The following is a 17,003-nucleotide window of genomic DNA, read 5'->3' as shown; positions in this document are numbered from 1 at the left end:
AGCATTTATTAGTGGATCATATCTGGGATGTGTTCATGCTTTTTTTTTAATTAAGGGGCAATTTCGCGTGGCCGATCCACCTCTCCTGCAATACTTTTTGGGTTCTGAGGGGGGTGAGACCCACGCAGACACGGGGAGAATGTGCAAACTCCACACGGGCAGTGAACCGGGGCTGGGATTGAACCGGGGTCCTCAGCGCCGTGAGGCAGCAGTGCTAACCACTGCGCCGCCGTCCCGCCCGGTCTCGTACTTGAGTCACATGAGAGGAACTTGATTGAAGAAAAGTCCCCACGAGACGTCAACATGTCGAATAAACTACACAAGGTGCACACTTGTAGTCAATAGGCAGTTGCTGTTCATCCCAAAGTAAAGCTGTTGTGTAAAATGTTTTTCTTTTGAAAAAGCTTTGCAAAGGCTGTCCGAGGAGAGAAATGAGAGAAGACTGGTTCTAGAGAAGGAACCGTGCGCGCCCCTGTCTCAAGTTTCATCTCAGTATCAGTTCCTGTCTCTTGCTGCCTAGTTTTGATACTGTCAGTTGCTGGGCGGCTGGCTGGGCGGCTGGCTCGCGATACCTTGCCAAGTTCAATTCCCACACCAGCTGAGGTTGTTCACGAAGGACCCGCCTTCTCGACTTTGCCCCTCGTCTGAGGCACAGCGAGGATGGGATTAAATCACCAGCAGTCGGCCAGCCCGCGGAGGGGAGAGCAGCCACTGGGGTCTGTGGTGACACTGGGCGTGACCCACTGGCCCATTGTGCTCGCTCCAGCGGGCGTGGCGCGACTGGTGAATGCCAGCAGAGGCCCCTCACGGGCTCCTCGGGGGTCTTCCCGCCTCGCGGGATCCACCCAAGTCCCTCCCTCGAGGCAGAAACACGCCCACCCGGGGGGAGGGGGGGGCGAGACCAAATGGCGGTCACTTACTCGAGGTCCACCGGCCTCCCGGTGAGGCCACAGCCTATAAGTAGGCATGGAGGGACCCCCCGAGTGGGAGGACCCCCATAGCGGGGTGTCCTCACTTGATGGGGTGTGTCCATGTGTAGCGTGGGGGGAGGGGGGGTGACAATCCCTATGGGTGTGGAGGACCCACCAGCTCACTCAGAGATCGGGGCACCCTTTCAAAATGGCCGCCCGATCTCTGAGTTCAGCCACTCAGCGTGACTGGTGAGAAACCCCAGGGCCCAAAAAGTGACTAAATGTCACTGAATAACGGCGGGCAACTCGCCGGTAAAGCTGGCGGGAAACGTCTTGAAAAACACGGCACAAATTCACTCCGAGATTTCTGAGGAGAATTGCGCCCAATTGACGGTTGGTTTACGCGGCTTTAGAACAGGAGTCATGTGACTCCTACGGTCAGAGGGGGTGTTGTGAGTGGGTTTTCTTTGAAGTCCGTCGCTAATACTTGCTGCAAATTGAGGCTCGGTTGCGCTTGAGATTTCACAGTTTCTGGATCACTGTGTTGATTTTCTGCGTTCTGCTCGATCCAACGGGAGGGCTAAAAATAGCAAACTAAAAGCTGGAGGTGAATAGCAAGTGGGTCACTGTCTGCAGGCGATGGGTTGGACAGTATGTGGTGCTGGAGGACCCTTGGCCAAACTGAACTAAATCTAAGCAGGAGGACATAAGACGTGCCTTTATATACCACCCTTCAGGATCGATTGCAGCACTTAAAACACTTCCTGAGGCGCAATCGCTGTCGTAATGTGGGGAGAGCAGCTAAGCTCCAACAGACAGCAATCTGAGAGGGCGGCACGACAGCACAGTGGTTAGCGCTGTTGCTTCACAGCGCCAGGGTCCCGGGTTCGATTCCAGCTCGGGTCGCTGGCTGTGCGGAGTCTGCACGTTCTCTCCCCCCCCCCTCCGTGTCTGCGTGGGTTTCCTCCGGGTGCTCCGGTTTCCTCCCACAGTCCAAAGATGTGGTTAAGAAAAAAGAAAAGTACAGCACAGGAACAGGCCCTTCGGCCCTCCAAGCCTGTGCTGCCCGTTTAAACTAAAATCTTCTACACTTCCGGGGTCGGTATCCCTCTATTCCCATCTTATTCATGTATTTGTCAAGATGCCCCTTAAACGTCACTATCGTCCCTGCTTCCACCACCTCCTCTGGCAGCGAGTTCCAGGCACCCACTACTCTCTGTGTAAAAAACTTGCCTCGTACATCTCCTCTAAACCTATGCCCCTCGCACCTTAAACCTATGCCCCCTAGTAATTGTCCCCTCTACCCTGGGGAAAAGCCTCTGACTATCCACTCTGTCTATGCCCCTCATAATTTTGTCGACCTCTATCAAGTTGCCCCTCAACCTCCTTCGTTCCAGTGAGAACAAACCGAGATTACTCAACCTCTTAAGTGGTTAAACTCCACATGGACAGTGACGCAGAGCCGGGATCGAACCCGGGTCCTCGGCACCGTGAGGCAGCAGTGCTAACCCACTGTGTCACCCCACCGCCAATCTTTCATGTTGACAGACGCAGATTGTACAGCACACTTTTCGCAAATAAACGGGATTTTCTCTTATTTAAGTGAAACGCAAAGTTATCACGGATAAAAGTTAGATCAAGAGCAAGTTTAGTTACTTTTCTGCCCCCGAATATGTGGTGGCGATAGTGTCAACTGAGAGAGAGGCTAAGGCCCATGGGAAAAAAGGGCAAGGGCTAAGGCCCATGGGAAAAAAGGGCAAGGGAAGGTGAACAGACCATTCAACCTATCCCGGATGGCACGGTGGCGCAGTGGTTAACACTGCTGCCTCACGGCCCGAGGATCCGTGTTCGAATCCCGGCTCTGGGTCACCGTCCGTGTGGAGTTTGCACATTCTCCCCGTGTCCTCGTGGGTCTCACCCCCCACGATCCAAAAAGATGGGCCGGGTCGGTGGATTGGCCACGCTAAATTGCCCCGTAATTGGGAAACAAAAAAGAATTGGATACTCTAAATTCATTAAAGAGAAAAAAAAATGTTCAACCGTCGTACAGGCAGCGTATTGGTCGAAAACGTGGAGGCACATGAGGATAAACATCAACCTGGTCCTGGAGGATTATTAACTCGGGGAAAGGAGATCTTTGGTCTGTCCGAAACCTGTTGGTCCTCCCAGAGTTGGGACACTTGAGTGTTGCAGACTTGCATATTCCAAGGTTCACTTCATTTAAAAAAAAATTTATATTACCCAATTATTTTTTAGCGTTTACAATTACAATTTAACGTGGCCAATCCACCTACTGTGCACATTTTTGGGCTGTGGGGGCGAAACCCACGCAGACACGGGGCAAGGTTCCACTTCATAGTTAATCATAGAATTTACAGTGCAGAAGGAGGCCACTTGGCCCATCGAGTCTGCACCGGCTCTTGGAAAGAGCACCCTACCCGAGGTCAACACCTCCACCCTATCCCCATAACCCAGTAACCCCGCCCAACACTAAGGGACACTAAGGGCAATTTATCACGGCCAATCCACCTAACCTGCACATCTTTGGACTGTGGGAGGAAACCGGAACACCCGGAGGAAACCCACGCAGACACGGGGGAGAACGTGCAGACTCCACACAGACAGTGACCCAGCCGGGAATCGAACCTGGGACCCTGGAGCTGTGAAGCAATTGTGCTATCCACAATGCTACCGTGCTGCCCTGAGGGACGTACTGAACCCTGGGACAGCAAAGACCGAACGAGTGAACGGCATTGTCTAAGGGCCTCCTGCCGTTGTACTGAAAGCTGTGTAAAACCCCCATCAGGCCACAGGCAAAAGGGAACACTTGACGTGAAGTGCTAATAAATTAATGATTTAATGGCCCGACAGTGCCAAGGTGCCCAGGTGCCCATGCCAGGGATCAGTGCTGGGGGTGCCCTGCCCTTGAAGAGGTGGGGCGATGGGTGGGGGGGGGGGGGGGGGGGGGGGGGGGACCATGAGGTGAGTTGTGTGCAGTGGGAAGGCCGGAGGACGGCATTTAAAAATGGTGCCACGACAATAGGGCGGTAACGGTAGCGCAGTGGTTAGCACTGTTGCCTCGCAGATCCAGGGTCCCCGGTTCGATTCCCGGCTTGGGTTGCTGTCAGTGCGGACTCTGCACGTTCTCCCCCCGTGTCTGCGCGGGTTTCCTCCGGGTGCTCCGGCTTCCGCCCACAAGTCCCGAAAGACGTGCAGGTTAGGTGGATTGGCCGTGCTAGAATTGCCCTTCGTGTCCAAAAAAGGCAGGTGGGTTACAGGGATAGGGTGGGGGCGGGCTTAAATAGGGTGCTCTTTCCAGGGGCCGGTGCAGACTCGATGGGCCGAATGGCCTCCTCCTGCACTGTGAATTCTACGATAAGGGATGCCTTGACAAATACATGAATAGGATGGGAATAGAGGGATACGGAGCCCGGAAGGGTAGGAAGTTTTAGCTCCGATGGGCAGTCGTTATAGACTTGGAGGGCCGGAGGGCCTGTTCCTGTCATTCTTAGTTCTTTGATCCACAAGGCCAAGAAAAGGCAAAGTCCCATTAAATAGGGGTGTTGCTCTCGGCTCCGCAGGCCGTTTGTATATCTTTTGAAAAGTTAAATAGTCTGGACAGATTGCTGCCTCACGGCGCTGAGGACCCGGGTTCCAATCCCGGCCCTGGGTCACTGTCCGTGTGGAGTTTGCACATTCTCCCCGCGTTTCGCCCCCACAACCCAAAAGATGTGCAGGCTGGGTGGATTGGCCACGCTAAATTGCCCCTTAATTGGAAAAAATAATTGGGCACTCTAAATTTATTTTTTAAAAAGTCAGCGTTTCTGACCGACTGCAATTGCAGTCAAAGGAGCATTTACATTGTTTCACTGGGGGAATGGGAACTGAGGGAGGTGTTTCAGAGTTCTGATGTTCTGGGAAAGGTGGACTAACTCGTGGGAACACAGGGCATTTGTGGTCCGTGGCCAAGTGATCACTTTGCCTTGCCTTCCCCCTCCTCCATTCCCGCTGGTTTAGCTCACTGAGCTAAATCGCTGGCTTTTAAAGCAGACCAAGCAGGCCAGCAGCACGGTTCGATTCCCGTACCGGCCTCCCCGAACAGGCGCCGGAATGTGGCGACTAGGGGCTTTTCACAGTAACTTCATTGAAGCCTACTCGTGACAATAAGCAATTTTCATTTCATTTTCATTTCATCGGCAAGGACAAAATCTAACCAAGGACAAAACCCTGAGGAAAACAAATATTGGCACTGTCAAGGGAAGAGGAATTTCCATTCTTCCGATGAGTTTTACATCGCTTTGCATTCGCTGGGAGAGGCTATTTTCTTGGAGATGATAAGACTGTGCGGGGGGGGGAGGAGGGGGTGGGATCTTCTGGAAACTTCCGCGGCTACACATCCAGGAGACAAACCGATGTACGTACACCCCCACAACCTTTCCTTGCTACGTAACATAACGAGATTGCTGAGGGTCGCCCCCCCCCCCCCCCCCACATCATTCTAACGCAAACCCACCGCCGTGAATGAAGCAAAAGAAATGACACAGGGGCAATTCAGCCCCGAAAGACGTGGGGCGCGATTCTCCGCACCCCACGCCGGGTGGGAGAATCGCAGGAGGGCCGGACGATTCCAGCCACGCCCCCGCGATTCTCCCACCCCCCCCCCCCCCCCCCCTCAAACGGCGTGTCGTGTTTTTCGGCAGGCCGCTCGGAGAATCGCCGCTCGCCGTTTCTAACGGCGACCGCCGATTCTCCGGCCCGGATGGGCCGAACGGCCTGCCGAACCCGACCGGTTCTCGCCGGCGCCAACCACACCTGGTCGCTGCCGGCGTGAACAGCGCGCGACCGCTGCCTGTGGGGCCTGTGGGGGGGGGAACGGAGGGAGGATCGAGCACCAGGGGGGTGCTCAGGAGATCATAGAATTTACAGTGCAGAAGGAGGCCATTCGGCCCATCGAGCCTGCACCGGCTCTTGGAAAGAGCACCCTACCCAAGGTCAACACCTCCACACTATCCCCATAACCCAGTAACCCCACCCAACACTAAGGGCAATTTTGGTCACTCAGGGCAATTTAGCCTGGCCAATCCACCTAACCTGCACATCTTTGGACTGCGGGGGGATACCGGAGCACCCGGAGGAAACCCACGCAGACACGGGGAGGATGTGCAGACTCCGCACAGACAGTGACCCAAACCGGAATCAAACCCGGGACCCTGGAGCTGTGAAGCGATTGTGCTATCCACAATGCTACCGTGCTGCCCATCGATCAACGGGCCGGCGTCTCTGAAAGACGCACTCTTTTCCCTCCGCCGCCCCGCAAGATCAAGCCGCCACGACTTGCAGGGCAGCGGAGGGGAAGACGGCAACCGCGCATGCGCGGGTTGGAGCCGGCCAACCTGTGCATGCGCGGCTGACGTCACTTAGGCGCCGCCGGTCATGTCATTCCCGGCGCGCCGCTTTGACGCAAGCGTCATGGCCCGGCGCCCGAGATTCACGTGCCCCCGGGGGGCGAGGGGAGAATAGGGAGCGAGGAGCGGCCTCCGAGGCCGGAGTGAAACACTCCGGGTTTCACTCCGACATCGGCTGTTTGTCTCCCGATGGGAGAATTCCGCCGGTGCTTGTTAGGGTGAATTGGACATTCTGAATTCTCCCTCTGTGTACCCGAACAGGCGCCGGAATGTGGCGACTGGGGGCTTTTCACAGTAACTTCATTGCCATGTAAGCCTACTTGTGACAATGATATTGAGGGACTGACATTCATGGCAATAATTCAGATTGTTGGGGGGGGGGGGGGGTGTTAATAATTGCAAATTTTCGAACCGTGGGTTTTTTTGCAAAGTCAGCAACGTGTTGCAAATCGAAGACAGGTGATTGTTGCAAGCGATGGGGGGTTGCAATCCCCCCCACCCATCATGCCCCCCACAACATGGAAGCAATGTGACTGCGCCTCACTGCGGCATTCTGCAGCCAGCGGGATGATTGACAGGAGTCCCCGGGAGCCAGGCCCCGCCCCCTCCTCTCCCCTCCCTTTCACTCTGCAGCAGCTACCACTAGAGGGAAGGGGGGGTCTGCTTTCACCCTTTCTCAAACGTACCCTCTCCCCGATCCAAAGGCAGGCAGGGGAGGGGAGCTCAGCCCCCTGTATGATAATTAAGGTGGGGGTTCGTCTCATGCCCTGGCCCCCTCTTTCAGCAGAGGGGATTGAATCTCCCAATGTGGACGGTGCACCCCCCCCCCGCGGAGGGGTGGTGGCGCCCGGTGTCTACGTCATGAGGAGGGCGGAGCGTGGGACCACGTGGTGCGGGCCGGCTGCTTTATAAAGGGGGGCGGCGGGCGGGCGGCTGCCATTCTTCAGCGGAGCAGGAGCCGCGGCGAAAGAGAGGAGACAGCGGCTGCGTGCGCACACACATTCCGGATCTTACTCCCCGCCATCTCTTTCTCTCTCCCCCTCCACGCACTTACATACTCGCCGCCATGAACGGTCAGATCAACGGGCTGCACTGCTCCTCGCTGGACGAGCGAGCTTTCCTCTTCACCTCCGAGTCGGTGGGCGAAGGTCACCCGGGTGAGTGAGAACTTCCCCCCCCCCCCCCCCCCCCCCCCCGCAACCCCGGGCCTCGTCCGCGCGCCCCAGCCGGGTGGGGGAGGGGAGCACGCGAGCCGGGCCGGCACCTCGTGCAGCTTCGGCGGGCGCCGCTTCGGGGATCTTCGGCCGGCGCTCGGCAATCTTCGGACCCCTCCGCGCTTCTTCCATATACGCCTGCGCGCTGCCTCCTTGGGGCCGGCCGGCGACCGCGCGCGGCATGACGCGGGTGGGATGACAAGCCAGACGCGCGCGCTGTGGGTCTACCTCATCGGCTCCCCCCTCGGGGGTTTCCGTCTCCACCCCGAACCTGGCGGGTGGGCGGAACCTGCCGACGGCTCCCCGCCTCGCGCCGCCAATCCCCCCCCCCTCCCTCGGCGAATGAGGCGCGCTTCCCATTGGCTCCGCCGCCTGTCACTCCCCACGGGCTGTCCCCGCCCACCTCCCTCCCGAACGTGTCGGGTAACAAAACCCCCTCGCGTTCCTCTGGGTCCTAGCGTCCGCTGAGTTGGCATGGTGAGTGTGTTTGGGCAGTTCGACTGCAGAGGCGTCACTGCTGAATTCAAACTCTCCCTGGCTGGTCCAAGGCTCATTTTTCTCGCAGGTGCTTGGATTCCTGAGATGAAAGGAAAAAAATAAGTATCCAGTCATAGGGCAGCATAGATCGTAGAAGTTACAGTGCAGAGGGAGGCCATTCGGCCCAGCGAGTCTGCACTGGCTCTTGGAAAGAGCACCCTACCCCCATAACCCAGCAACCCCACCCAACACCAAGGACAATTTTGGACATGAAGGGCAATTTATCATGGCCAATCCACCTAACCTGCACATCTTTGGACTGTGGGAGGAAACTGGAGCACCCGGAGGAAACCCACGCACACACGGGGAGGATGTGCAGACTCCACACACAGACAGTGACCCAAGCTGGAATCGAACCTGACACCCTGGCGCTGTGAAGCAATTTTGCTACCCACAATGCTACCGTGCTGCCCAAAGCACATTTTTGAATACATTAACAGTTTGGAATCATTTGAATAGTTAACATCGGCCTGAGAAGTTGGCTGTAGGGTTTGAGAGGTCTCAACATACCCTTTTTAAAGTCGCACTGCATGGTGGTGCAGTGGTTAGCACTGCTGCCTCACGGCGCCGAGGTCCCAAGTTCGATTCTGGGTCACTGGAGTTTGCACATTCTCCCTGTGTTTGTGTGGGTTTTGCCTGCACAACGCAAAGTTGCGCAAGGTAGGTGGATTGGCCACGCTAAATTGCTTCTTAATTGGAAAAACAAACTACCTATCGGGTCAGAATAGAATGAGAAGAGATCTCTGTGCTCCCGTTTCCTCCCACAGTCCAACGTTGTGCAGGTTAGTTGGGTTGGTTGTGCTAAAACTGCCTTGGAGTCCAACGTTTAGCTGTGGTAATCAGTCCCTTACCATCTGTGCAAGGACTAGGTGTGGCAACAGCGTATGCTACAAAATAACTCTAGCAGCCTGTTGCCAAATCCAGTTCCCCAATAGGTAACGAAGTTGCCATAGTCCCAGATGACCATAGGCTGCTTGGTCCCCTTTCGAGGGTCGTGAAGCTGACTGGTGGTGGTTTGACCTGAGTCTGGTGTGAGGGGCGACGTTAAGGAAGGCGGGTAACCTCAGCCATACGGGAATTGAAGCCGCTCTGTTGGCCTCGCTCCAGCCCAGTGCAGAACGTGATATTTTGTGAGGAAACGGGAAAATCGTATCGGCAGGACACTGTTTTGGTACTTTGGCTGATAACTGATCTCTTCTTTCGTGCAGATAAAATTTGTGATCAAATTAGCGATGCTGTGTTGGATGCCCATCTCAAACAAGACCCTGATGCCAAAGTTGCTTGTGGTAAGTTTTTTTTAATGATGTCTCTGGCATCTACTCGTCTGACTTTAAAAAAGGGTATGTTGAGACCTCTCAAACCCTGCAGCTAACTTCTCAGGCTGATGAAAATGATTGATTCCTAGAATTTACAGTGCAGAAGGAGGCCATTCGGCCCATCGAGTCTGCACTGGCTCCTGGAAAGAGCTCCCTACCCACGGTCAACACCTCCACCCTATCCCCATAATCCAGTAACCCCACCCAACACTAAGGGCAATTTTGGACACTAAGGGCAATTTATCATGTCCAATCCACCTAACCTGCACATCGTTGGACTGTGGGAGGAAACCGGAGCACCCGGAGGAAACCCACGCACACACGGGGAGAACGTGCAGACTCCGCACAGACAGTGACCCAAGCCGGAATTGAACCTGGGACCCTGGAGCTGTGAAGCGATTGTGCTAACCACAATGCTACCGTGCTGATGTTAACTATTCAAATGATTCTAAACTGTTACTGTGTTCACAAATTTGCACAATCTTTTTTTTTTACTGCTAAGAAATACACTCCATTTTGGGGTAAGGAGAGATTCAAACTGGGGTCTCTATGTTGTATTAACAGCTCCTATTTCCTTCTCCAGAGACCGTTGCAAAGACTGGTATGATTCTGCTGTGTGGCGAGATCACTTCCAGGGCGTCTGTGGATTATCAGAAGGTCGTGCGAGATACCATCAAGCATATTGGATATGATGATTCTTCAAAAGGTGCGTTACGGTCGAGGTCTCGCTGCCACCCATTACGTGAAAGGACGTACTGGCGCTGGAGGGTGTGCAGAGGAGATTCACTAGGTTACTCCCAGAGCTGAAGGGGTTGGATTATGAGGAGTGGTTGAGTAGACTGGGACTGTACTTATTGGAATTTAGAAGGGTGAGGAGGGATCTTATAGAAACATTTAAAATTATGAAGGGAATAGATAGGATAGATGCGGGCAGGTTGTTTCCACTGGCGGGTGAAAGCAGAACTAGGGGACATAGCCTCAAAATAAGGGGAAGTAGATTTAGGACTGAATTTAGGAGGAACTTCACCCAAAGGGTTGCGAATCTATGGAATTCCTTGCCCAGTGAAGCAGTTGAGGCTCCTTCATTAAATGTTTTTGAGGTAAAGATTGTTTTTTGAAGATTAAGGGTTATGGTGTTCGGGCCGGAAAGTGGAGCTGAGTCTTCAAAAGATCAGCCATGATCTCGCTGAATGGCGGAGCAGGCATGAGGGGCCAGATGGCCGACTCCTGCTCCTAGTTCTTATTACTAGTGTGTGTATATATGAGGGTATGTGAATGTGAGAACATGTGGGTGTTGTTACGGCATCCTGGGCAAGTGCACAAGTCAGTTCCAGCCGAATTCTCCACAGCACAAGAGAATTAGTCAATAATACTTATGAGAATACCCAAGTCTTTGGGTAAATAATTAGTCACCAGGTTTGAAAATGTAAACACAATAACTGTTTATTTATAACAAGGACTATAATGGAATACATGGAAAGAGTTGGTTAACTATTAACTAAGACCTAAATCCCACTTGTACTTGTCCCCATTCTTAGCCTACTCCTAGTTCTTATGTTCTTATGATGTGAGTCTTGAATGTGTAATAAGGATCAACTTGCTGGTTGCCTTGCAGGTTTTGACCACAAGACCTGCAATGTTCTGGTTGCTTTGGAGCAGCAGTCCCCAGATATTGCACAGGGTGTTCATTTGGATAGGAACGAGGAAGATATTGGTGCTGGAGATCAAGTAAGCTCACCTTTGGCCATCTTGGACTTTTAACTGCTGCATTAGGTTGTTTTTTTTAAATGGGTGTGAAACTAAACTTGTCGAACATCCTCTTTCAGGGTCTGATGTTTGGTTATGCCACTGATGAAACCGAAGAGTGCATGCCTCTGACTATTGTCCTCGCTCACAAACTGAACGCCAAGTTGGCAGAGCTGAGACGAGATGGCACTCTGCCCTGGCTTCGACCAGATTGCAAAACACAGGTGACGTGAGCTTGGTAGCGTTTTTGTTTTTTGACTTGAGAGCATGCGATCGTGCTTCTTTTTTTTTTTTCACCTCCCCAGCATTACCTGCTCTGATCTCGGAAGGGAGACTTGAGTGACACTATTTAATAATCTTTTGCTACTGTCACGAGTAGGCTTAACATTAACACTGCTGTGGAAAAGCCCCTCGTCGCCACTCTCCGGCGCCTGCTCGGGTACACCGAGGGAGAACTTAGAATTTCCCATTCGCCCAACGAGCACGTCTTTCGCAACATGTGGGAGGAAACCGGCGCACCCGGGGGAAACCCACGCAGAGACGGGGTGAATGTGCTGACTCCGCACAGTGACTCGAGCCGGGAATCTAACCTGGGACCCTGGTAGGGGAGGAATGTAGGTTTTGACTGGGGATCAATGAGGAAATTTTCTCGTAGAATCCCTACAGTGCGAAAGGAGTGAATCTGCACTGACCCTCTGAAAGAGCTCTCGATCGTGGCCCACTTCCCCCATAGCTCCACTTAACCTGTGAATCCCTGGACACTTCAGGGGCAGTTTAGCGTGGCCAATCCACCTAACCTGCACATCTTTGCTCCATGGGAGGAAACCGGAGCACCTCTTCCAACTAGAACGTTGGGAAAAGGCGCGAATCTCCCACAGTCTTCCTGAAGAGCGGTGTCCTGTCGACAATATAGGAATGGGTGGCCAACCAGGGTTGACTAGTGTGGACATAACTGGCCTCCTTCAGCCGTGTGTCCCTGTGACTTTTCTCAGCCCTCTTGTGTTTTATTGATCATCCTCTCCATAGAGAAGGAGCAAATACCTCTCCTGTTAGCTGTCACGGTTAATCGATGCCTAGAGACATGTTAATGTCTGCCGTGTTGTTTCCCCCCCTTCCTGGTGCACAGGTGACAGTGCAATACCTGCAGGACCACGGAGCTGTCATTCCTATCCGCGTGCACACTATAGTCATCTCCGTGCAGCACGACGAGGAGGTTCCCCTGGACGAGATGAGGGATGCCCTGAAGGACAAGGTGGTCAAGGCCGTCGTGCCCTCCAAGTACCTGGACGACGAGACCATCTACCACCTGCAGCCCAGTGGAAGATTTGTTATTGGCGGACCCCAGGTTGGCTAGAGCTTGTCGTTCTTTTGCAGTTTCTGAAAGCTGCTGAACTGCAGATTAGTTTTGGAGGCTGGGGCTTTCTTGCATGTGCTTTAGAAGCTTTGCTGCTTGTCTGAAAGAAAATGATTTTTATTTTTTTTTAGCCCAGTGAAAGCTGGGGAATTTACTCAGCTGATTCCTTGACCCCCCTCCCCCGCGTGTCAAAACGTCTGAACCAAAAACCATGTTCCACCCAGTGCTCGCTCCCGGTGAGGGTTGTTGGAAGCAGGAATGCCTCGTCTCCCGAGCTTGGGAAGCACCTTACTGCTGTCTCGACCTTGAGCTGAGCTGGGTATTGACCCCCCCCCCCCGTGCTCCACTGTTAAGATTTGACTGAAGGCAAGGATTTGGGGGGGGGGGGGGTGCTTTCTCTTGCTCCAGGTTCGCTTGCACAAATGCGTAGATGCAACATTTGGTGTTTTTAAAAATGAGACTGCTTAGAATTGACCCTGGCTGCTTGTCCACCTGGGATATTTATGGTACCGGAGGAGGAAAGAATACTAAATTCCATTTTGGGTCGTCCTAATTTGCCGCCACTTCCTGTTCGCGGTGACAGTGTCGGACCCACTGGTACCGCACTTAAACTTTCAGACGCCGTGCTATTTTTTTTTTTTGTTGTTGTTGCTTTTGTCCCAGCCCAATATACTCGGGGCAGGCTGTCTCCCATTTCGTAATGGTAAGGAAGGCCATGCATGCTGCTACGCTACTGAAATCCAGAGTGACAAAAGCGAGAGAGAGAGGGAGGAAAAAATGCGTTCGGTTTTGTTCTGACGATTTGAGACTTGAACGAGAAAAAAAAACCTCTCCAAACAGGGAGACGCAGGCCTCACTGGGCGCAAGATCATTGTTGATACCTATGGTGGATGGGGTGCCCACGGGGGTGGTGCGTTCTCTGGCAAGGACTACACCAAGGTGGATCGGTCTGCCGCCTATGCTGCTCGTTGGGTTGCCAAGTCTCTGGTAAAGGCTGGTCTGTGTCGCCGGGTCCTTGTGCAGGTGAGTGTACGCAGCTACATGTTTTACACGGTGGTATGTAAGGGGTGGGGGGATTAATGTAATGGCGTTTCCCCCCCTGCGTTTAGTCACGAAGCACCAATGGTCTATTGCGCAAAGGCGAATAGCTGGTTTAGCTCACCAGGCTAAATCGCTGGCTTTTAAAGCAGGCCAGCAGCATGGTTCAGTTCCCGTACCAGCCTCCCCGGACAGGCGCCGGAATGTGGCGACTAGGGGCTTTTCACAGTAACTTCATTGAAGCCTACTCGTGACAATAAGCCATTTTCATTTCATTTCAACATACATTTCCCGTTTGTAGCCAGATGACGGGCAGTGCGTGAATGATTGCGATTATTTAGCCCCCTTTCTTCGGCTACAAAAGACTCCAGTCACGATCCGAGGAGAGGCGGAGAGCTTCGTGAATCGTGCCCTCCAGTCACGATCCGAGGAGAGGCGGAGAGCTTCGTGAATCGTGCCCTCCAGTCACTGCCTGGCTTAAATTAGTGATGGGATCTTTTTAAAATGCAAAATTAGTGATGGGATCTTTTTAAAATGCAAAATTAGTGATGGGATCTTTTTAAAATGCAAAATTAGTGATGGGATCTTTTTAAAATGCAAAATTAGTGATGGGATCTTTTTAAAATGCAAAATTAGTGATGGGATCTTTTTAAAATGCAAAATTAGTGATGGGATCTTTTTAAAATGCAAAATTAGTGATGGGATCTTTTTAAAATGCATAGTTAGTGAGGAAGCCCCCCCCCCCCGCTCTGACTATCGTGTGATAGTTGAGGCTATATTATGCTACACTCCTCCCAGAGTGTGCAGCTCTTGTCTTGGTTTGTCAGGGTTGGCCACATCTGGAGCTGGTGGTTAAAGTTTGTGTGCGTGTTACCCGGGCAGTAACAGTCCCGTCTGGCTCCTAGGTGTCCTACGCCATCGGGGTGGCGCACCCTCTGTCCATTTCCATCTTCTCCTACGGGACGTCCGAAATGACTGAGAGGGAGCTGTTGGAAGTGGTGAAGAAGAACTTTGACCTTCGTCCCGGTGTCATCGTCAGGTAAAGAGTGGTGTTGGGGTGGTAGGATACGTGGTGAGTTTTTTTTTAAAAGAAGGGGGGCAGAGGGGTTAGCACGGCGGTCAGTAAAGCCTCGCGGTGCCGAGGTCCCAGGTTTGATCCTGCTGTCTGTGTGGAGATGCATATTCTTTCCCCATGTTTGCACCGGGTCACCCTGCAAGGGTAGGTGGATTGGCCACGCAAAATTATCCCTTAATTGGGGGGGAAAAATGAATTGGGGGGGTCTAAATTTTTTAAAAACAAGGGGGCAAAGTATGTTCGGGAGGCGGGGAGGAAGAGATGTAGCAGGGGAGGGAAAAGGTACTCAACATCTGAATGTGTTTTCCAGGGACCTGGACATGAAGAAGCCAATTTATCAGAAGACGGCAGCCTATGGCCACTTTGGTAGGGATAGCTTCCCCTGGGAAGTGCCTAAGAAACTTAAGTACTGAGTGTAAAGTCTTTCTCCCCAGACTTGCTGGTGTATAATACAGAGAAGCTGCAAGCACTCGGGGAGAAAGGCCCCATCCCATATATCCTGTCCTCCTGTAACTCCCCATAGTGGCAGAATCTCTCCCCCGCCCCCCTCCCTTACTTTGTCCTTAACCCCCATTCCCCTCCCTCCCTCCCCTGTGCTAGCCATTGGAATGCTAATGTGTAGCTTTCATTCAGCAGGGTGTGGGTTGAAAGGGACCACGAACTAGAGGATCAAAGTTTTTATATTTTGAGTTTTCCATGCTCTTGGGGGGGGGAGGCGGGGGGGGGGTGACCAGACACTACATTTGTCCTGATTGACCGCTTGTAACCCTAATCTGCGAGAATTTTGCTTTGCCTCAATCCCATTCCACGTGAAAACCTGTAGCGTCGCTTATACATGGGGGGGGGAGTGATGACCTTTTCTGTCAGTGCATCACCCAAACGTTGGGGTGCACCCTAGTAATTGTAGCTCCAACCCTTAATGTAACATTGATGTCCTTGACACTTTAAAAAAAAAAAACAAAACGCGCAGTCCTGTTTCGGGATTAGCGACCGGTTTTTAATTGCCTCCCTCATTCCTGATTTTTTTTTTTTTCTTTCTCTTCGAGGACGTACGTAATGATTTTTAAAAAAACAAAAAGGGTTTTTAAAAAGGAATTGACAGCAGCTATGCATTGTTTGTTTCTGCACTGGCCAAACCTGATTTTTACACTCTTATATATTTTTTTTTTCCTCCTCCTTCGTCCCTTGATAGCCTTGACGCAATAGAAGTCGGGGGCTTCCCCCCCCCGAAGGTCTATGGATTGCACAATTTTTTTTTGGTTCGTTTTTGTTTCTCTCTCTCTCTTTCTCCTACAAGGAATTAATCCATAACTCCGATAACTGCACAATGGGCTCCTCGATTTTCGAGCTGTATTTTCAGTCAGATGGACATTGCAGCCATTGCGGTGATGCTGGTGTAGGTACAGAGAAACCAGCGCGGTGATGGCTCCAGGAATCTAACCTTCATACTTGAATAATATAACGTTCCTATTTATTCTGAGACTTGGCGTGGTTACAGAGAAGCTACTGTCTCAGTGGGCAGCTTAAAAGATACGGATATTTTTTTTTAAAAAGAGCTATATTGCAATTCCTTCAGTCCCAGTATCCCTGGTAGGCCCGAGGTGTCCTACAGAAAGCCCTCGGGGCCCAACCTACAGGGGGGTCTGGCTGGTGTTAAACACAGGGGGCTGGCGAGTGCAGCAGTTGGTGTGGAGTGGCTCTTGGCTAGTGTTGTACAGAGAAGCTGGCCTGTTTACATGCTCTCCTGCCACTGCTGCGATCGACAAGTGCCTTTTTGTAACTTGGCAGTTATTACGTATGTCTGTTGTCGGAATTCCAAATGCTGAGATCTCAATAAAGTGCTAGGTTCTCCATATAAAGCTGCCTGTTTCTCGGTTGTCTTTCTGGGCTGTGGGGAAATGTGCTGTTGAGACGTTTGGGTTGCATGTTAAGGTGGTGCGGTGGTTAGCACACCAAGGACCTGGATTCGATCCCGGCCCTGGGTCACCTACAGTACTGTCGCACCAGCCCAGTGTTTACAAAGGGGATGTGGAGGATCCTGGCAATCGGGAAGATTGCCTTGCCACATAAAATCTCATAGAATTTACAGTGCAGTGCCATTTGAGTCTGAGAATGAAATGAAAGTGGCTTATTGTCACGAGTCGGCTTCAAATGCAGTTACTGTGAAAAGCCCCCTAGTCGGCGCATTCCGACACCTGTTCGGGGAGGCTGGTACGGGAATTGAACCGTGCTGCTGGCCTGCCTTGGTCTGCTTTAAAAGCCAGCGATTTAGTCCGGTGTGCTAAACCAGCCCCTAGAAATGAAAACGAAATTAAATGAAAACTGCTTATTGTCCACAAGTAGGCTTCAAATGAAGTTACTGTGAAAAGCCCCCTAGTCGCCACATTCCGGCGCCTGTCCAGGGAGG

At 52.4% G+C, this 17,003-nt stretch overlaps 1 protein-coding gene across 1 annotated transcript; it reads left to right on the top strand.

The window, feature by feature from the left end:
- The first annotated feature begins 7,240 nt into the window (after nucleotides 1-7,240).
- On the top strand, nucleotides 7,241-16,455 carry LOC119957349 (S-adenosylmethionine synthase). Its single transcript, XM_038785263.1, has 9 exons — nucleotides 7,241-7,473; nucleotides 9,276-9,353; nucleotides 9,967-10,089; nucleotides 10,999-11,111; nucleotides 11,210-11,353; nucleotides 12,256-12,474; nucleotides 13,324-13,506; nucleotides 14,427-14,560; nucleotides 14,907-16,455. Exons 1-9 carry the CDS (start codon nucleotides 7,383-7,385, stop codon nucleotides 15,007-15,009), a joined length of 1,188 nt encoding a protein of 395 aa, XP_038641191.1. The 5' UTR covers nucleotides 7,241-7,382; the 3' UTR covers nucleotides 15,010-16,455.
- The last annotated feature ends 548 nt before the right edge of the window (nucleotides 16,456-17,003 follow it).

The sequence above is a fragment of the Scyliorhinus canicula genome, chromosome 26, assembly GCF_902713615.1.
Source record: "Scyliorhinus canicula chromosome 26, sScyCan1.1, whole genome shotgun sequence".
Taxonomy (NCBI): domain Eukaryota; kingdom Metazoa; phylum Chordata; class Chondrichthyes; order Carcharhiniformes; family Scyliorhinidae; genus Scyliorhinus; species Scyliorhinus canicula.
The sequence above is the reverse complement of the archived record's forward strand: the minus strand, read 5'-3'. Positions and strand labels throughout refer to the sequence as shown.